At 35.4% G+C, this 22,714-nt stretch overlaps 1 protein-coding gene across 1 annotated transcript in view; it reads left to right on the forward strand.

Moving 5' to 3' along the window:
* Window positions 1-20,558, forward strand: part of MMP16 (matrix metallopeptidase 16) — a 285,399-nt gene extending 264,841 nt beyond the window's left edge. The window contains exons 9-10 of the mRNA XM_030794891.1: window positions 5,798-5,913; window positions 10,808-20,558. Of these exons, the coding sequence (XP_030650751.1) occupies window positions 5,798-5,913; window positions 10,808-11,142 (451 nt within the window). The 3' untranslated portion in view covers window positions 11,143-20,558. The remainder of the gene's footprint in view (window positions 1-5,797; window positions 5,914-10,807) is intronic.
* The last annotated feature ends 2,156 nt before the right edge of the window (window positions 20,559-22,714 follow it).

Raw genomic sequence — 22,714 nt, forward strand, 5'->3', positions numbered from 1 at the left:
AAGAGGCATTAGAGGGTTTTCAACAGGAAAGTGACATGATCTTCTGTGTATTCACAAAGATTGTGCTGGCTTCTATGTGAAGAATGGGCTCCAAGAGTGGAGGCGTGGAGGGTAACTGGGAGACCATTGAAGGAGTGCAGGAAGACATGATGATAGCAGTGGAGATGGAGCACAGTGGGTGGGTGCAGGATACATTTTGAGTATGATAACAAGTTGTCCTCAGGGCTTGGATTTTAGGGGAGGAACAAAATAAATCAGGGCAACTTCCAGGCTTTTCACCCAAGTAATTAAGTAGATAGCACCTTATCTGGAGATAAGGCAGACACCGAAAGGAATATTGGGGGAAGGGGATTAAGAGATTGAAATGTCCATGCTTGACTGAGGTGCCTATTTATACACCAAGTGAAGAAGTCAAGTAGGTGGTTGGATAATTGAGTTTGCATCTTAATGGAAAGTTTAGTTGGAGGCACAGATCTCAGAGTTATTGACATATAAATGGTATTGAAAGCAGGAATCCATGTCACATCTTCTAAGTATAGAGATAGCTAAAGAGAGTAGATGAAATGACGGTTCTTTAAATAAATCTGTAAATTCGGATGAAAATATCTAGTGTTGTACTATTTCACGTACAGCACGGAACTCAGTCCCTCAGATTCCTACTTGCCCTTTTGTTAATATACTACAATTTGGTACTTGGTTACGTTTTGATCTTCATAACATTTAGCTTAAAATGCTATGTTTCTAAGTCATCTCTCAACATCTCACAAACATATCTAAGACTGTATTGCCATATTTCATAAGAAGCTTAGCTGTTGAGAATTTTAAGGTATTTTCAAATAAAAATAACAAAATATAGACCTACTTTATTTTGTTAATTATTATCATCACTAACAGTCAAATAGAAAAATACATTTATTTCTTCCAGCTTAAGTGGTATGTTTACAAAGTAATTTTTTAATGTATATGTTTTTGAGTCATTTGAAAATACAGCAAAAACTGATATATTGATATTTTCTATTCTGTTGCATTTTTAAGACTGATTCTGAGGAATGGGACTTTGGGGCATTGATTAAGACTGCTAATCTCCAAAAAATCATCTGATTAAAGTCAAAATTCTACAGTAGAGATGACTGATGAGTCAGAAGAAAGAGCTATGAGGTTCATTTACAATAGCTTTCATCACTTACTGACCCTCCCACAAAATTTCAATGTTTTCCATGAAAATGTCTACATTTTAAACCCCCCAAATGGTTGATGTACACAGTGTTCCGATCTGAATATGCTAATTTACTTCTCAATGCATCCATAAGCTTATTTTTCAGGGAGAAGAACTCAGTGGGATGAGATTTTTTGTTCATGTTGACATATTCTCAGATATGTTGGAAATTAAAATACAAAGCAATATTTATCAATAAGCCTCAGCACCTTTTATAAGACAGCACTAAATATAGATAATTCTAATTGCATTCTAGTTTACTGGATATATTTCAAAGCTGACACAAAGCAGACAACCTTTGGGTTTGAGCCTATGTTGAGTTTTTCTAAAATTGTAAAATGATCCTAAATTATTGTTTTGCATTATCTGCTAGGAGATGGAAAAATGCATTTATATTGACAAATTCATACCCAAATTATGTTCCTACAAAAGAGTGTAATAAAATTTACATTCCATTAACATTTTCCTGAAATGAGATCTCTCTGAATCCTATGAGTCTGGCATGTAATATAGGTGCACAGAAAAGCATCAGTGGGTGAATGAATCTATGAATGAACAGACTAAGGGAGAAAGGAAAGCTATACCCAAACAATGAACACCAATTGTTTGAATGACAGTATTGAGAGAAAAAGAACCACAGGCAGACACTAGCAGTAACATTTGAATTTCAATTCTATCACATTCAAACGCAGTAAATGTGACTAAGTCAATTGTCTTTGAATAATATGATACTCAATGCTCTGTCATTGCTTAAATTGAGTGACAATTCATACTAAATTTATGGTTAGGACATTATTACAGAGAACATTGTAATATGTGATATAAAAGACTGTTGAGGGATTTAAGCACAACAATATATGTATATAAATTTACTTTATAGCTACAAAATGCTACATAAAGTGTAGTTATTTCTACATGAAAAACAACTGCTTCTCAGATAACTAATCTGGTTGCTAGGTATGTATTAATGTTACTTAAATCACATGCAGGATGTGATCCCATTGTCCTCAGGATTTTAAGTTATTCCAAATTTTATTTATTATTATTATTTGAGATGAAGTCTCTCTCTGTTGCCCAAGCTGGAGTGCAGTGGCACTATCTTGGCTCACTGCAGCCTTCATCTCCTGGGTTCCAGCGATTCTCCTGCCTCAGCCTCCGGACTAGCTGGGATTACAGGCGACTGCCACCACGCCCAGATAATTTTTGTATTTTTTAGTAGAGATGGAGTTTAGCCATGTTGGCCAGGCTGGTCTTGAACTCCTGACCTCAGGTGATCCACTCGTGTCGGCCTCCCAAATTGGTGGAATTACAGGCGTGAGCCACCATGCCTGGCCTATTATTATTTTTTTGAGACGAGGTCTCATTCTGTTGCCCTCGCTGGAGTGCAGTGGCACAATCACAGCTCACTGCAGCCTCAACCTCCTGAGCTCAACAGATCCTCCCACCTCAGCCTCCTGAGTAGCTGGAACTAAAGGTGTGCACCACCATGCCCAGCTAGTTTTTTGTGTTTTTGGTAAAGACAGGGTTTCACCATGTTGCCTAGGCTGGTCTCAAACTCGTGGGCTCAAGCAATCCGTCCACCTCAGCCTCCCAAAGTGCTGGGATTACAGGTGTGAGTCACCACACCTGGCCCTAGTCCAAATTTTAAGTTAGAATTTAAAAGCTCACTTTAAGTTATAGTTTATGTCATCTAAAAGTGCCATGTGTTGTTAAGATATGTCATTATTTATTCTATTATGGGAGGAAAACCCTGTCAAGTAAACTGACACCGTATCTGTTGTAAGGACATTCTGATGTTGAGAGATGTAAAATGTGAAAAAGCGTTTCTTAGGATCCATGAAATAGGTATTTGACTATCTCTCTGCAAGACACTTTCTTTGCTGAAGTGTGGAAAGCAGTTAACATATATATTAAATAACTATTGTAAACCCCACTGAGATATTTACTTGAGAGAAGAGATCTTTAGATTATGAGCAAATCTCAACTGCATTAACCATTCATCACAGAATGTTCTGTGGGACAAGAATATTCAGAAATGATGTTTAATTTAAATATTTAAATTTAAAAGTAAATGTTTCCATGAACAAAATGTGAAAGAAAATTTATTTTAGAATTGGTGGCATGATACACTAAAGATTCCACTTCATTGTCCTCTTCAGAAAGATGCAGTCCAGGCACCATTCTTTCAGCTCAGTGCTTCTCCACGAAGCTATTTCTGATCTGTTCGTCAGATCTGTTCTCATCTTTGATGTGATGAGAACCTGTGACAAATACCTGTGACAGTTTCCCTTTTGGTGTAAACTCTTCTTTGAGCATTACTTCTTAGAACACTTCCTGAAACAATCTTTTTCCAATTTCTGTGTGAACACTGAAGCTGGAGGAAGATGGAGGAATTCCAGATGTTACTCAAGTGAGGTTTCTAGGAATTTATAGGAAAACCTTTTGCACAGGACCCCAGAGCTCTGTAGGTAAAGAATCCTCCACAGTCCTGGCAGAGGCATATCCAAACTAGAAAATACTTATTTTTTTCTAATTTCAGATAAAATGGCTAAGTCAAAGATAATTTTTTAAAATGTATCATTTCCCAAATATGTGTTGGTGAAACACTAGCTTTAGTAGATCACCATAGATGTTTAGTGGGGGGAAAAGCATTGTCAAATAAAATTGGGAAATGTATTTGGTGGCATCAAATAAACTTGGAAACTGCCTTTATGGTAAAAAATAGCAGATACTTTTGAAATCAGACAAACATGGTTATATTTCTATCTATCATTCATTGTCCTCCAAGAATTCTCCTCTCTCAAATGGGGACAGTGATGACTATCTCATAGATTTGTTGCGATTAAATAAAATAATGCATAGAGCAATAGGGCTGCCCGAAATAGGTGATATCACTGTAAACTCCCAGTGATTTTACCCTATTTTGTCAATCTTTGTGACCATTCAGAATATAAACTCATTTTACTCCTAAAACACATGGACAATAATGAGTGATCCAAAGTAGGGATGTTCACAATTTGTTCCTTGGAAGTCCAGGGGTTCTGTGAAAGTGGCTCATGCACTAGCCTGTGAAGTCTGAGAGTTCTAACTCTTGGTGAGCTTTGCTTTTACTTGTATTAATGTCTATACACTGAGTACTCCAATCAAGACCAGCCCTAATGTCTATACTCACATTTCCAGTTTCCTCATCAACAGGTCCACTTTGAAGTCTGAATTTAAAGTAGTTAACACCGAAGTCATGGTTCCTCAATCCTTCTCAGCTTACCTTCCCTTACTTCTTACCATACTGAATAACAACATTCTTCTTCCAGATAATCAGGCTTAAAATTCTTGAGTCAGGCTCAGCTTCCTTCTCTTTCACATCCCACATCTAATCCATGAATAAGTCCTTTGGCTCTTCCTTTAAAATATATCCCAAATGCCTTGATTTATCATCAGTCCTATAGTTATTGACTCCCTAGTCCAAGGATTATTGCAGTGACACCCCAACTGGCATTCATACTTCTGCCTTATCTCCTTCAAACTCTTTTACTCATAGCAGCCAGTGTATTCTTTTCAACAATTAGCCATAAGTTTAAGCTTCTCTGTTCAAAACATATATTGGCTTCCCATCTCTCTTAGAGTAAAGCCAAAGGCTCACTGTAGTGTAAAGGCTTGTCTAATCTTAGGTTCTGGTTCTCACTCTCACCACGTCTCCACATTACTAACTCAATTCCAGTCACCCCATCCTCCTTGTAGACACAGGTACTCCAGCATGTGCCTGCCACAGGAATTTTCAATTCCTAGTTTCTCTGCCTGGAATGTTCTTCTCGCAAAGACTGCATGTATTGCTCCTCACTTTTCTCTGTTCAGATGTCAACTTATCAGACAGGACCTCTCAGTCCACAAATTTAACATGACTTCTGATACTCCTAGATAACTCTGTCTGCTTTGCTTTTTTCATAGCTATTATCACCTCCTATCATAGTATGTATTTATTGATAAATTGGTTTATTGCCCATCCTCACATATCCTATAATGTGAGATCAATGAGAGCCACAGCATATCTGTGTTGTCCAAGGTTGTATCTCTAGCCCTACAATAACACCAGGAACATAATATATATTCACTAACTATGTACCGAATGAATAAATAAATAAAGATTCTGCTTAAGATTATTTCAAAAAAATGTTCTGCTTCCTAAGAAAGATTTTTTAAAAACTCATGAAAACCTCTGATATATATATGCAGGTTGGTGATGTCCTTATGAACTATAAATATACTTAGCTAGCACTTTTTATTCACTTTAGCATACTGAATAAGAACTTATTTTTAACACAGGCAGGATGTGGACAATAAGATGCCCATTTTTAATATACGCAGGAGAAGAAACAGAATAAATGCCTTATGCCCATTGTGTTTTCAGTTATTTAAATCAGAGCTTGCCAGTTGGAGTGCTGTAAATCATTAACAGGTGCACAGGTAACAAAGTCAAGCACACAGCAAAGGTCTAATAAATGTTAGCTATTATTGTTTGTATGCATAATCTTTCCCTATATGTGTGTTATTGTGGTTGTTGTTGTTGTTTTTAATCCTTTGTAGATATTGGAGATATAGTGAAGAAATGAAAACAATGGACCCTGGCTATCCCAAGCCAATCACAGTCTGGAAAGGGATCCCTGAATCTCCTCAGGGAGCATTTGTACACAAAGAAAATGGTATGCAACATGTGCTTTCTACATTTCATAAGTTTGCTATCTTAGTAACACATTAGGCTTTTTCACTCTGCTAAATTAAGCCACTGGAAAGTGCTATACTAGAGCTATGTAATACTGTATTTCTATTTATATGAACTTTTTTTCCCTAGATTTACATGTCATATTATGCTGTAGACATTTTTTAACCTCAACTTATTTTAGTTTATAAAAAAGTCATTAGAAAAGAGACGAGTAATAGTTTAATATGGAAGTTGTTTATACCTTTGAAGTAATTTCACCCGTATGTCTATTAAAATTCCTGTAAAGATAATAATAACAAAAATGCATGGGACAGAACTGGTCACAAGGAAGATAGAGGTGCCACTCAAGGTATTATATCTGGTAATAATGCATGTTGAGAATTATAATTTTTTATATATTCTTTGGCTTAGAGGGTCAGCAAGCAAGGAAGATTCCAGCTCAATATAGTGAGAATAGAATGGATGTATGATGGCATAATAACAAGAAAAAAATCCAAGAGCTGTCCCCTTTACTTGCTATCCCAGGATTTCACATTCATCTAGATCCCAAGTGGAAAGTTAGCCAAGCCATGGATAATCCATACTCCCCTATCTGTTGGCATATATGAAATGTAAACATATCTCTTCCCATCCAGGGATTAGTAAATAGGAATAAATCATAATAATAATTTGAAATTGAATTTATATGCAATATTTCAGAACAAAGGAAGAGAAAATGACATTCCAAAATACAGAGAAAAAAATTTACCTCATCAAATTATTTTCAATAGGGAGCGTAAGAAAATAGCATATTATTTATGTCCTCAATAACATGAAAAGTCTGTGACATATGTTCAACATAAGCAAAAATAGGCATCTTTTGCAAGACAAACTTAAGTGCATCTAGGGGCAGGGAAGAGAAAGCAAGGTTAATAAAAGAGTCAGGGGAAAATGAAAAATCATACTACCACTGAAAACTGTGATTGACCATAAGCGTGTTGCAAGATTAAGAAAACTCTACACTGGCAGGGCGTGGGGGCTCACACCTGGGAGGCTGAGGTGGGTAGATTACCAGTTTGAGATCAGCCTGGCCAAAATGATGACACCCCTATCTCTACTAAAAATATGAAAAGTAGCCAGGCATGGTGGCATGTACCTGTAGTCCCAGCTATTCAGGAGCCTGAGGCAGGAGGGTTGCCTGAACCCAGGAGAAGGAGGTTGCAGTGAGCTGAGATCATGCCCCTGCACTCCAGGCTGGGCGACAGAGCCAGACTCTGTCTAAAAAAAAAAACAAAAACAAAAGCAAAAACAAACAAAAAAAAGATAAGCAAAAGAAAGAAAAAGAAAACTCTATAGTAGTATAAACTTGAAGGAACTTAGAACCAAGATAAATTAATACCAATCAGAAAAATCAAAGTACATGTACTGTTTTTTGAGCATTGCTATATGTATAATGATATACTACTACATTCTGTGTGATAGTGTCCCACAAGTGGAACACTGTAGGCAGAGGCAAAGTCAAAAAGAACCTTGAAGTCCTGATCATAGTACTTGCTGAGAAAAATAATTTTTGTATATTCAATTGGCTCAGAAAATTAAAAGACCAAGTGAAGATACTACTTGTATGTGACAGAAGCAAAAATCCATAGGACAGTGAGACTAAGATTAAAACATAACTCTCTGAGATAAAAGGGAAAGGAATAAGAGAGTAAAGGAAGTCACGATAAAGTCACATTGGAGGCAGTAAAATCAGATTAATAATGTGCCTCAAAACTTAAGAAGCTATACAGCTAAAAGGGACAAAGAAATGAAAAAATGTGAAAGATGAGCACATCAGTTTATTTATCCACGTGTTAAATAGCAACTTCTTACTAATAAACGTGTAAGAGTAAAAAATAGAACACAGAGGCACTGCTCTCAGGGAACATCTACTAAGCTATATAATAGTACCAGCTGTGGAAAATTATGTCTCATTACACTTTTAGGATGAAACAATAGACAAGTCCAGTAACGTTCAGTCAAACATAAAAGGATCATCAAATAAAACACAGCCTCATTAATTTATTTTCCAGAGTTTCTCAAAACAATGAAAATTTAGTTAAGAATTCACCAGAAGTTGTTCTTCATAAGCATGTATACAAAAATACATGTCAAAGCTGCTTTTAAAAGGAAAAAAATACAAATACCTAAATACTTATTCAACCAACTGACCTTTCATAAATGAAAAAACCTAGATTATTGAACAAGATGAATTTTGCAGGATCAAGGTTTGACATACTTCCATTAGCAAGTATTACTTCTGTTTTAGGCTACTTCCTTTCAAATGCTTACACTATCTATCTCCTAGTAACTAGACATTTGTTTTCTGAGATAGGGTCTCATCTCACTATGGTGCCCAGGCTGGTCTATAACTCCTGTATGATGCCCAGCCTGGTGTTGAACTCCTGGGCTCAAGCAATCTTCTTGCCTCGGCCTCCCAAAGTGCTGGGATTACAGGCATGAGCCTCCACAACAAGCCTAGACTTCTTATTTGTAACAAGTGTATTCAGTAACTACAATTCTACTCCTATATGTGGAGTGTGTTACTATAAAATGTGGCCTACAGAACTGTGTCGTATATAAATAGAAACTTCTTAACTTTTGTGTAATGCCCAGTAGCTCTATAGTAATTAGCTTTAGCTAAAAATTAAAGGTGAGGACACTTCCAGCTGTTGGTTTCCGGTTTATAGATATAAGAAGTACATTCACCTATTTTGAAGGTCTGTTTAATTCTAGATCAATGCCATTATTCAACTATGATCGTCTAATGTACTGTTATTTGGCAGGCCCTCAACATTTCTTCATCCAAGCTTGTTGAGTAATATTATTGAATTTCATTAACGTGATCAAATACCAACTCTCGGCAGAAAAACTTGAATCTACATACACCTGTTTTCACTTGGCAAGTTGCTCTCATTGCAAAACTGTCCTTCAAAACTAAAAGCAGCAGTAGGTGTTTATGGCATTGAATAGAATGATTTCCAGAGTGAAGTGACCTGAAATGATCATCTGCCCTATCTGAAATTTCTTGAGAGATGTCAGAGTTCTTCATTCAAAAATGATACCTATCTATCACACCCTTGGACATTTAACCTAGGAGTATTTGATAAAAGACAGGCGATCTCTGAGTTCGGGAGTTTAAGACTAGCCTGACCAACATGGAGAAACCCTGTCTCTACTAAAAATACAAAATTAGCTAGGCATGGTGGCGTATGCCTGTAATCCCAGCTACTCAGGAGGCTGAAGCAGGAGAATCGCTTGAACCCGGGAGGCGGAGGTTGCTGTGAGCCGAGATCGGGCCATCGCACTCCACCCTGGGCAGCAAGAGCAAAACTCCATCTAAAAAAGAAAAGACAGGAGATCTGTAAAGGACCCAGTCTGAAAAAATTATTAAGTGTACAGGCTCTAGATCTAGATCAAGATTTAAATCTTGTGTTCACCAGAACATGAGCATGTTATTTTGTCTCTGATCTTCAATATCGTGGGCTTAAAAGAAAGGATAATTAATTCTACCTGATAGAGTACTTGTGAAGATTAAAAGACAGGTCATCTACTAAACTTTAACCCAAAGCTTCTTCCATAATAAGTCCTCAATAAAACAGGAAAAAATGTTACCTTCATTAATGATCATAAACTATGAATTTTGCCTTGTATCAAAAATAGATAACTCCCAAAATATAGTTTTAAGTAATTATAGCATTAAAACATTTCTTCTTGATTTTTTGAATTTTATCTCAAAGGACAAATTAAGTCAAAGTATTGTAGTCACACAGAAACTTGACATGAATGAGCTGTGGACAGAAAGAAAAAACTGGATATGTGCCCAACAAAAACATAAAATTTGGAGAATAGACCTAAGAAAAATGTCCATATTTGTAGTTTAATCATCAGGAGCTTACAAAGTCTATTGTATGCATTCATAATGTTTTAGAAAATAAATTGCATATATTGCTGAGTTACTTAAGCCTCCCACATCCCACCTCCTCCCCATGAAATATGAGGTGCTAGGAAGTATTAAAAATAGAATTGTAGAATTTTGTTGTATTTGATTCTTAAAATAATGAATAATGGCTTTAGTAGTTCTATAAAATATAGCTAGGTGACACAAATTAAACATATTTTTAATAAAGTAAAATAAAGAGGACAAAAGGAGAAGGAACAAAATGTTTATGACCTAGAGCCAGAAATGAGGTTAGAGTACCAAATACTGTGAATACGTCTTTACTTGTTAAGATTCCTTGCAGGCAAATGAAAGCCCCTCCGGTTTTATGATTTATATTTTATTATGATTTCTCATGCAAATTACAAAAGGAAGCCTGTTGTTTAGAAGGAGCACAGATTCCTGATACTAAGATGATTAGAAATTTCCCTTGAGGTGTTTCATAGAGAAACCTCTTTATCATATATTGAACAACGTTCCCAGTAACAGCCTGAGGGTAAACAGTGTTTCAGTTTATAAGGCTGTTTCAGCATCTTTCAATATAGGTTGATACTATCACACTAATATGTAATTTTGTAACAGCAATCCTATAAGTGAGCAAAAAGATAAGGTTCTCTTTTCTAGCTTGGACTAGGAGTAGATGGCGTAGCATGGTCTTTGAACAGTCCTCTGTAAATGGTATTTCTCTCTCTGGACTGAGCTTTCCATAGGCATTAGATGGCATCATTCCTGGAGCACAGCAGCCACAGCCATCTTAACAGACAGCTGAGCTGAAAATAGTGTTTTCTTCCTATGAAAATTGAAGGGCCTTAAAATACATCTCTTAATTGACATAGCCTATTTTAATAACATTTCTCTACATATACACTGTCACAAATAAGTGGTACCTGTGTGTGTGTATGTTTTTTCCCCCTAGGCTTTACGTATTTCTACAAAGGAAAGGAGTATTGGAAATTCAACAACCAGATACTCAAGGTAGAACCTGGATATCCAAGATCCATCCTCAAGGATTTTATGGGCTGTGATGGACCAACAGACAGAGTTAAAGAGGGACACAGCCCACCAGATGATGTTGACATTGTCATCAAACTGGACAACACAGCCAGCACTGTGAAAGCCATAGCTATTGTCATTCCCTGCATCTTGGCCTTATGCCTCCTTGTATTGGTTTACACTGTGTTCCAGTTCAAGAGGAAAGGAACACCCCGCCACATACTGTACTGTAAACGCTCTATGCAAGAGTGGGTGTGATGTAGGGTTTTTTCTTCTTTCTTTCTTTTGCAGGAGTTTGTGGTAACTTGAGATTCAAGACAAGAGCTGTTATGCTGTTTCCTAGCTAGGAGCAGGCTTGTGGCAGCCTGATTCGGGGCTGACCTTTCAAACCCAGAGGGTTGCTGGTCCTGCACATGAGTGGAAATACACTCATGGGGAAGCTTCCATGATGCACAGTATCTGCTGTTCTTCAGTCCTTTGTCTTTCTTTGTCATTCAGTTCTAGGCCTTTCCTCTGCACGCTCAATGCCCAGTAAAATTTCAGGATTAACTAAAGAAGAGGAGAAAAAGAAGAAAAGATTCTTCTTAAAAGTTTCTAATGTTATTTTCCTTCTGAAGTCTGAGCCCATTTCTGGGGGGAGAAAAAAAAAGCAAATCAGAAAACCCACGATTTTTCTTTTTCTTTTTTTTTTTTTTTTTGCTTTAAAACAAAGGGAAAAAAGAGTTTAAACAAAAAACCCACAATTGAACTTCCAGGAAAGTGTGAAGACCCAAAACAGCTTTGTCTCCAAAGAAGATAGCTCTCTGACTGCTTTGGATAGTCTCCTACGCACCATTTTGTCAGGTGGGAGATTTGGAATACACATGCAGGACGTTAGACTGTTGGGACAGCCATTTTCCAACAACCAAGGGGCCAAAATATCTGCAATATAGTAACAGCCTTAATAATACATCCATTTTTCGTTTTATACAGCTGTTCTCAGCTATGTCCTCAATGTTTCATCGCATTTATATTCATAGCTATTTTCAAACACGACCTTTTAATTGTTTTTGAAGTATTTCTAAACCCCTTCTTTCCACCTTTCTCCTCCATCATTGTGATAATCTTCCCAAGTTGTATTAGGCCATTGCCCCAGGCCTTCCATGGGTCTGTCAGGAATATTCATTACAAAGCAGAGCAAGAAGCAGTATGTCTCTGAAGTGGATTACAGTGACAGTTATTTTACAAGGATTTGTGACACTAGTAATATACCCGTGTAACCCTTTGAGAACTATCCGACCAGCTTTCAGAGTCTTAGGATTGTCGGTCTTGCGATCTGATAAATTATAGAACTGGGCAATGGTAAAAACAGTCACAAGTTCAAGAAGTTCAGGTTTTTAAAACAGATATCCTATAATGTCATATAATTTTAAAATGATTTACAAGACTACATAAATGTGTTTATAACAAACAGAAATGATGTTACTTGCCAAAATTTTTCTGGCAAATAAAAAAGGTATTTTATTAAGATTCTCATAAGACTGAAATTTTATATGAAAAACTGATAATAGCCTAAGTCTTCTTTCTTTTTTTTAGGCATACTGAATTTCTGTTTTAAAATCCATTGCATGAAAATTCAATTTGCATTGGTATATGCAGTTAGCATTGCCATTTTAAAAATGAATTAAAACGATGACTCTGAAGTTGCATGAATATCCTCCAGTGCATTACCTATTGCATGTCCACCATAGTTCTCAAAGGGTTAGTGTGGCTTCTGGCATTTAGCCGTCCATTTGATCACTGACAGAGCCAAGAGACCACCAAAGCATTTCATTGTTGAGTGTAATTTGTCCTAACAGCAGTATTGTCATTTTCGTGTGACCTGCAGAGCAGGTTTGTATCAATATTTTTTTCCTAGAGAAAAGTCAGCAACTGACAGACCTCTTTATTGATTTTTAGGAGCTGCTTCTTGCAGTGAAAGGCTTTACAGCCACTGGGCTGTGAACTTATTAGAGATGGTCAGAATGAATGCACCCCATGAGTCAGACATTGGCTTTGTGTGAAAGCCAGCTTTGAGGGGATTAGCTTTTGAAACAATGAACAGCTTGCCTTGAACTTGATTATTGATCTATTGACTGTCATTAACAACAACTTAAACATTGTCTTCTGTGAAAATTTTCCTTGAAGAGTCCTGTTCTATGTCTTTGCCCTTTGACCTTTAACTTGCAAACTGGCACAAACTGAAGGAAATCTGGTGTTGCTTCTCCATTGGATTAGTTGTTCTCTAAAACCTAGTAAGCATGAGCTGTTTCCTTAGAATGGAGAGAGTGGTGATGGCAGATCTGCAGATGGACACTTTGCTCTTTACATGCACACTCTGAAAATGCCCTATAGGTAGAAGTGAATTTTAATTTCATTTTAATATAATTTCAAGTCTAAATTCATCATTTTAGTACAAATTACAAAAACTATAGGAAAAAAAAAAACCTCAAATACTTGAATGGCCAGTGTGGCTTTTATATAAAGCAGGAATTTTATACTAGTAAAAATTTCTTACTCATTTGCTAATACACATTTCCAGATGATTTTTAATGAGTGTAGGTATACATTCTTATTTGGAAATGGATAGTTTGGCTGCCTTGAATTTATATTTATACTCAACATAGCATGAAAATTAGAATGCCTTTTGGTTAAACTACATGTTTATGATTTGGTTGGGGAAAATATTTTATAATTGTGGGTGGCATGCTGCAAAGCCTCGCAGATTGTTATTTCTTACAACCTGAGCATATATAGTGTGAGGCTAAGAAAAAAGAACAGTAAGAAAAGAAGAATGGCTTTACAGTAAAATATTATACAATGTAGACAATATTTTAAGAGGATATTGGAGATTATGTACGCAAGGGCCAAGAAAGCAAGAAATGAGAACCAGAGTCAGCCCTGTAGCTTTACTTCAGTGCTTCCATTCTAGATGATGCTGATATTATAAAGAGTTAGTCAATGCTGCTAAGCATGGAGGACTATATACATAAGCTCGTTTATACAGTGTTTGCCTGTGGAAGGGTTTAATCCTTTTAGGGCCTTGATGTCGAGAAAAAAATAACTGGAAACTATATTTTGCTAAAGATAGAAATGAGGAACTGTGTCATTTTGGGACATGTGCGAATCGTTGAGGAACTCCATCACCCTGCATTGAAAATTGATTTTTTTTTCCTCTAAAATGAGAAAGAAACTGCATAAGCAATCTGTTGCCTCTTTACTCATTCATCACAATATCCTGATTCGTCATAAGACTATCAGTATATAAGGGCTAGAAAATAATCATAGCATTAAGAAGGAAGGAGTCTATCATTATGCTTGAATTCTGGCAAATGTCATGAATAAGGGTTGGGTCATATTTACTTTAATATGAGACAAGATTTATGTGATAAGCAAAGGCATATAAGGCTGCTCTTTTGACTAGAACATTTCAGTTATCAGGCTGTACTATTACAAGAGATAAGAAGACAATAAGGACAATGTAATCACAAACACTGGGATTCCATTTGTTTATTGTACGCCAGCTACTTTGTGGGTGTGGTTCCTGACTCCTCTTCTACTTGAGGTTTGGGGAAAAAGTATCAATCCAAATGGAACAGTGAAAGAGAAAGTAATTCATCTAGCACATGAGAATAGTGATTCAAAACCAATGTGGAATAAATTTCCATGGGTCAATAACATAAGGTGTCAGTTCAGTATTAGTAGAGATATGCAAGGCATAAAATATTTTCATCACCCCATCACTAGTAACATGAAAAGCTCAGACATAGGATTTCCCAAATTGAAATGAAAACACTTTCATGCCTGCAAAAATAATTCTCCTTCTGCTTCATTTCTCATTACTTTATCTAATATAAACACAAATGTAAACAAGGTAATGTTCTTCACATAAAATGACCATATAGTTAAGAATTTTAGTAAAATATTGTTGTTCTGTATATTATTAAAACAAATGCAATGAAGTATTAAAATAGCTGATCAGTTTGAATTTCCTGTAAAGCAGTAATTCCGCATCAGAATTGTAGATAAGGTTGTGAATTTGTTGACTAATTTCAGAACAGTGTCTGTTGACATGGCAGTCAGAGCAGGTGAATACAGATGCTCTTTCTGATTGCAAAGGTTATAGAGCTAAATTAGACAGCATTATGTGATACTAGCAAAGACAACTTCTGTTATAAATCAGAGGGCAAGGCTTTTCTGAATCGATGTGATAAATTACTAAGTAATGATTACCAAAAATAATTACTAAGTAATAAAGGATACAGACTGGTTTACTGAAATAAGCAAGTGTTACATTTAATAATTACCTATAATCTTTTTTTGTTAACACATAATTTGGCCATTTCATATACTGTGTACCTATTTTCATTCCCTCTCTGTGGGTCATTAAAAAACACAATGTGGTGGATAAGAACATTGTCCAAACTTCACTGCTAGTTCCAATACGTAGATGATGGTGTATAAACTGGATTGTAGGGGTAGTCATATTTGTAAGTTCTACGTATTATGCTAATATATCTAGTATGGTACACATACACGCCCACACTTTGTGGATCTTACAGTGGAATAAATAGTGTGTCCATATTAACTAAACTCAAAGTGCTATCTGAAGAGGAATGGATGCTATAAGCAAACAGACTGAGTTAAACTGAGTCATGAAAAAATATATATTTTTAAGTTTTTGGAATCATTTCCAGAAACTAATAAAGGGAATTATTTACTGGTAGTATTGAGTCTGTGAGATTGTAGTATATACTGAAACAATCTTCTGGATGGTGGTAAGGTCTTTTTTAGCAAACACAGTAAAGAGCTTATTTCATTTCTGATGCTTTCAAGGGCATATTCCAAAGTTATCACAGATGTCAAATAGAATATGCTGTATAAACCAAAAATGTACATTTCAGATGACCTGTTACAGCAATCTCAGCCAATATGTAATATCACAAAATGTGTCAAGTCAATCATATAAGAGGATCTAATCATTCGGCTGTATTTCATGTACCTTCATGATGTTGATATATTGTGACCACAGGAAATAGGTGCCAGAGCATATGTAGTTAAGTTACAGGTTCCACGTTGCCTAGGAGGGAATCATAACTACATCAGAAAATTTTTAACAGTTATATCTTAAAAATTAGAATTTTATGTAATTAATAAAGCGGCAACCAGGAATAGCAACACACCATAAATATGAAAGCTAATTATTATATTTAATAAATATAATGGAAATGGAGAAAGAGGAAAAATGAGTCTTTTGTTAAATATAAAGACAAACTATAACACTCCTTGTTAATACAACTGGAAATTTTATTTTAGCAAGCATAAAATAGTGGAGAAAAAAATGCAACTTTAGGCTCGTCGCACTAGTGATGATTATGTGATATATCAATGTAATATTTAGCCAGTGGTCATTAGATGTTATTGTGCTTAAACACATCTGATACTCATGCATTGCCTTACAGGCTAAAAATGTAAGAGGTAGGTGTTCAGTAACCTCAGTTGGAAAGATATATAATGTTAGAATCCCCTGAGACAAGCCATTTCCCTGAAGTAGAAATTTACCTCAATAATCATGTAACCTAAAACACTTGGCATAGTAGCAAAGAAGTTGCCTTAGTGTTCTAGTCTCATCTAATTGTGACCTTTGTCTTTCATGTGCTTCTGAAATCATTTTCCACTTTTTGCATTGGTGTGATTTTGACACAATTCTGAAATATTTCAGGTAAGATTGATAACATCCAATTACAAATATATGTTTCAATATTTTATACATATGTCTCCTTTGAAAGTTAAACCAATAGTATAGAAAGCCTAAGAATGAACACTGATTGGACATACTCACAGAAATTAAGGGAAAAACACATGATATTGTAAAATTCCTGTCAATGTTTGAGTAGAATACAGAAGTACGTCGCAGTCTTTAATTTTTAAACACAATTATGAGCTTATAACTGGACGTGACATGCATCATTTATTCTAACAATATTAATTATTTATACTAAGTAAGGATATAAGATCACAGAAGCTTAGTGTTATAACAGAGACTTCACAGACATTCATAACTAGTGCTTTCTAAGGAAAATAAGGGCATAACCCAGAACTCATGGTCAGTGCAGAGTAAGTATAAAAAGTTATGTATGAAAGACATTTACTTATAGAGATTTCCAAGGATTCTATGCCTTTTCAACTTAAAGATGAGTGTGTCTTAGAATTTATTTTATGCATCATTGGACTGGGGATAATATTCAAATGTGCACTCAGCATGTCCTCACATTAAAGGGCACATTGAACAGTATAGGAAAATACATCATAAACCAGAATGTTGTACAGATTCGTGTAACTTTCCCATGTGCTCTGCTGTAGAGCTGAATTTATATGCCCTTAAAAAGAAATAAGAATCAATTAAATATAAATACAGAAATATCCTTATGTTAGGTCACTTAGCTTCAGTGCAAGATGTCATTAACCTTTATTTCACAGAGAAAAACTGGAAGAAAAGAATGGTGAACAAGAATAAAATGATAAACTTTTTGGCTTATAGAGATGTTTCTTGGGAATTTTTTCCACTTGTTTTTATCCATGAAAAAAATATCAGTCACAATACAGACATTTCTGTAGTATTTGGTCTGTGGGTAAACTGGATCCCAGGCAGAATACTTTTTGACACAGGCCTTTTTATACATGCTTTATATATGATGAAGCTTTGGTGAGATGTGACTGCATGGTAGGATGCATCTTCCTAGGATAGGATATGGTGCTGCTTGTACTTGCCACCTTTTATATGAATGTATGTCGCTACATTGGCCTGTCTTGCCAAGATATGGTTGAATAAAGCCTGGTGTGAGCTGTCTATTTGAAAAGTCACTAGGATGCATGTTTCATTTGCTGTTACATAATGCCAATTTGAACCTGTTTTCTCTATATATTAACAATCCAATTGTTAAGATACAATATACTTTGCTTGAATGAATGATTTTGGTAGTAATATGAGAGTTATCCTAAAATCAATGTTATAATTTTTGCTATTACTGAAATACCGTCACAGAGGCCACATTATTGGCTGTCTTCTCACAGCTCTTTAGTATATACCATTGCCTGAGTAAAATTAGGTTTTTAGGTCTTTTTGGCATTTACTTCTTTTATAGCTGATGTGGAATCACTTATTCCTTTATATGTTCATAAGTACAAAATTTCACTATCTTAATTACTTCCAAACAAACAATTTCCAAGCAAGGGTCTGTGTGCCTGGTTTTTCTGCTCCTCCAATTCTAAGATCATTATTTGTTTGCCTTCTGTTTCTCACCCAAAAATACAGATGGTTGGGAAAGATACATCTTACTGAGTTGTCCTATGCAGTCTCTGTCTATATTTGCATTTCTTTCTATTTCTACCTTGTCTCTCTTTTTTTTTACACAGATTTGGTTTTCCCTTCCCTTTGTGAAAACCAGAATTGAGCAGCATTGTACATCAGAGATGGTACCCAGGAAATGTCTTTGTTCCTCAGTATTTTTCTTCAAAACTTCCATGCAAAGACAGTCCCAGTAAAGTTGACATACATCCCAACCTCTCTCATTGGCTTTTCTAACTTTTTAATAGAGCTATTCCCCTGAGAAAAGTGAAATGCTGAGTATGATGGGTATTGTCTGTTGATAAGATAGCTAAGGAAATTTGCTTTTGGAGAATGTATCTTAAATAATTATATAGGAAAGTAGTCACAGTATAGTGTTCTGTTTAAGGTACATCATGGGTACATAAATGCCCAAAACCTTCATCCTTTGGTCTATTTCTCTGTATGTGTAAATTACATATATATTAGAAAGAGAGATAGAATAAAAGAATTAGGGGTGTTACAGAGGCAGCTTTTTGCTGCCTTGGTTTTGACTGTATCAGCATTTCTATTGCAGACCTCTATTTTCAGGGGTTTTAGAGAATCGACCATAAAAATTTGTTTTAGGCTTAAAAGTTTTGAAAGATTTTTTTTAGGTATCTAATTTTAAACAAATAGATCTTGTTTTTATATTATAGGAGGGAAATAAATGGAGTTTACTAGTTCAATTTTGCGCTAATATAACTTTTAATAAACTTAACTTTTTAAACGAAAACATAAAATCTAATTAGTTCATAGTTGGTTGATGCTTTTTTAAAAGAATCAGTTATTGACCTTGAGAAACTTGCCTGCTTCATCAGTATAGTAACCTGTCTTTAAGATGTTTTAAAACGTGTATACCTATATTAACATTATCTTGATTCCAGTGGCGGATCAGTATGATAATGCAGATTTATGACATCCATATAAGCTATCTGGTAATATAGATTTGGGAATATATAGTATATATGATACATATATATATATATATATATATATTTACTAGATAGATTAAGGAGAAAAAGCTCCCATAAACTTAGTTTGTCAAATAAATACCATATATTAAAAAAATGCACAGACATTTATCATTCAGAGTCAGAATGAGATGCAAGTAATTGCAAAGGGAAGTTGTCTCTTGGGTAAACAATACACATTTTATAGCTTCTTATGAAACTAATTTTTTCCTTTCTATATTGTGGTTATGGGAAAGTAAAAGATTAAAATTAATACAGACTTTATTTAAATAACATTAAACTGTGAAGCAGAGAGAAACGCCAGGAAATTAAATATTTAGGCCATTATCTTGTGGTTGTCTGACAATACTTCACCTTTCTTTTCATTCCCCATGATGTTTTCAGTTATGGAGAGAGTATTAAAATCTAGATTTAAGTTTCTGCATTGTTCTCATTACACTCAACACTATTTCATTAAGTTCTTGATAATATGTAGTCTTCTGTGTGCAAGGAAAGAAATAAATAACACAATTATTTGCTGAATGAGTTTTAAGGTGTGCAAGTTGTAGTGATGTTTTTCCCACACAGGATTCTATACATTTATACCATCTTAAATCTGGCATTTTTTTTTTTCAGATAGCTTCTACTGACAAACACAAAGCTTGTTTGTGTGCAAATATAAGGCTAAATAAATGGTGCTAAAGTGTATTATGACTGTCAGATAAAATCAGGCAAAATTTTGTGGTGCTTAAATTAATTTTTTCATTGATTTTATTGATCAGTGCATTGAACAGTGTTTATTATTCACAAGTTGTCTTTTATTAGTAAATCAAGGCCTCATAGCACATTGTTAAATAAAGTGGTTGACTAGTCTATGTAACAGCTCACCAAGCTACTATCTCTTTTAACTCCTTATAATGTTGCGTCATTAAAGGTCAAGGGGTCATGCTATTAATCTCATTGCTATAGACCATTAACATGACTGAACTTTTCCACAAAGTACTTATGTTTACAATGCTATAACCCTTTGACTGCTGCGGCAACCTTTAACCACACAAATGTCACAAGCTAGAATCATCAGCATGGTTCTTGCCATGGCAATCAAAGAGTTAAGGGCTGTGCAGTGATTTGTTTTGTATTTATTAATTTATATTTATTTTGTTTCCATTCAAGGAGGGGATTGGGGTGGGGCAGTTTTTGTCTGCTGTAAGTGTCTTAACCTAGGGAAGGGTTAAATGGCTTTTTATACTATTGCATCTTCTGTATTTACCATCAATTCATTGTGTTGTAATTAAAAGAAACTGTCAATAAATAAGAGAACAGAAAAATGGTTCATAGACATTGTGGTTTTACTCAATGAATGATTTACACACATTTATGACCAATATGTAAGATATGATTTATAAGCAGTAGCCTTTACTATCTGTGTCTTTCTAATCCATATGAAACAGAAAATGAAAACTAATTTAGGGAAAAATCCTCAGTGCATTTACCTGAACTAGCAAGTATATTAAACTGGCCACATCAACTGGAGAAACGGTTTAGTTACTATATGCTTATAACTGTGATCAAATAAGGGAGAAGAAAACTTCATTGCATCAAATATATTTCAGGCAAATGCCTGTGAACATAAGATATTTAAGGTTTCTACAAAGACTTGACAAAAATAAAAGACTACATTTTGAATAGATGAATATAATTTATTTTTAAAGTTACACGTCATAGTTATCTATGCAAATTTAATCACAGGAATTAATTTTTATATTAAGTCTTTGGCAAAATCCCATATAAGAAATCCCCCCCCCTTTTTTTCTCTCTTTTAATAATAGGATTGGCTGAGCATGGTGGCTCATGCCTATAATATCAGCAATGTGGGAATCCAAGGTGGGCAGATCACCTGAGGTCATGAGTTCAAGACCAGCCTGGCCAACATGGTGAAACCCCAACTCTACAAAAAATTACAAAAATTAGCCGAGCATGATGGCAGGTGCCTGTAATCTCAGCTACTCAGTAGGCTGAGATGGGAGAATCGCTTGAACTGGGAGGTGGAGGTTGCATTGAGCTGAGATCATGTCATTGCACTCCAGCCTGGGCAACAGAGCAAGACTCATTCTCCATTTTAAAAATTAAAAAAAAAAAGAAAAAAATAGGATTATAGTAAAGGATGGCCATGAACTGAAGAACCCACTCACAGAAAGAAAGAGGAAGGACTAATATTTTCATAACTAACATATTAATAAATTACCTTGTACATAGGATAAACTGTGAAACCACTTTCTGAGAATATCAAATAGTTGCATGTAATCGAGTGCTAAACCAAGAACTTTCTGACGATCAGATCTAACGTGTATCAAAGGTCATCTGAATTTTAGGAAGTCATATTGGGAATAAAGCAAATGGGTTGTTCTCTTACACAAAAATCAAGGTACCCCTGTCCACCAAGGAATTAATCTTACAAATTTTAGCCCACACGTGAAAGGGGAGCTGTGAAGCAGAGCAACTAAGAGGATTACAGAGATTTATTTGCCTGAAGTTATAAAAAGTAGACTAGAGGGATAGAGAACCTTTGTGTTGTTGAGCTCTGAATCTAGAATGAATCCTGGGGAATTTGGAGATCTATCAGGAGTTTAAAGGAAGACTGCAGATAAGAGTTGTTGGCTTTTAGAACATGTCAAAGAACCTACAAGGGTGAGCCAATCAACAATATAGTTTACTTTTATTTGTAGAAGGCTTTTAAAAAAAGATAACCTTGATTTTCATAAAACTATTGAGAATATTAAACCATAAATATCTGAATCCAAGAATCAATCTCCTTTGTTTTTATTGTCAGAGAGAGAGGAACTGGAAACATCCAATTGACTCAGTAGATAATTATTTTTCTTTTGTATATGGATTTATTTAATATTAAAATACAATGTTATATGCAATATATTACATGATTTTGCCACTCTCAAGGACTAAATTAGAATAACAACTTGTAGAGAAAAAGAAGAATACAAATAAGGGTATAGATAATCTAGTAATACACCTAGCTCACTATAGGAATAGGTATTACTTATTGAGGTGGATTATAATGTTTGCATATTTTAATTTTTTTTAAAAAAGTATTTGAATGGGCATAGGTTCAACCCAATTTCATGCATTCAGCCACCTTCTCAGATTAGTTACCCCAGTGTGCCACTGGCTCTCCCCTCCTACTGCTCCTCTTCCTTCCCCTCCTACTGCTCCTCTTCCTTCCCCTCCTCCCTCTCTTCCCTTCTTTTCCCCTCTTTACTTTCCTTCTCTTTCTCATTCTATTTTTTTTTTTTTTTTTTTTTTTTTTTTTTACGGAGTCTCCTGCCCAGCTGGTGCTGCGCCCCTCGCTCACTGCACTCCCCCCCCCCATCTCCTGCCTCACCTCTCCTAGCTGACTCAGGCCCGCCACTACGCCGCTAATTTTTTTTTTTTAGAGACGGTTTCCCTGTCTCTCTCCTGACCTCTGATCCCCCCTCCT

Source organism: Nomascus leucogenys, chromosome 16, assembly GCF_006542625.1.
Source record: "Nomascus leucogenys isolate Asia chromosome 16, Asia_NLE_v1, whole genome shotgun sequence".
NCBI lineage: Eukaryota > Metazoa > Chordata > Mammalia > Primates > Hylobatidae > Nomascus > Nomascus leucogenys.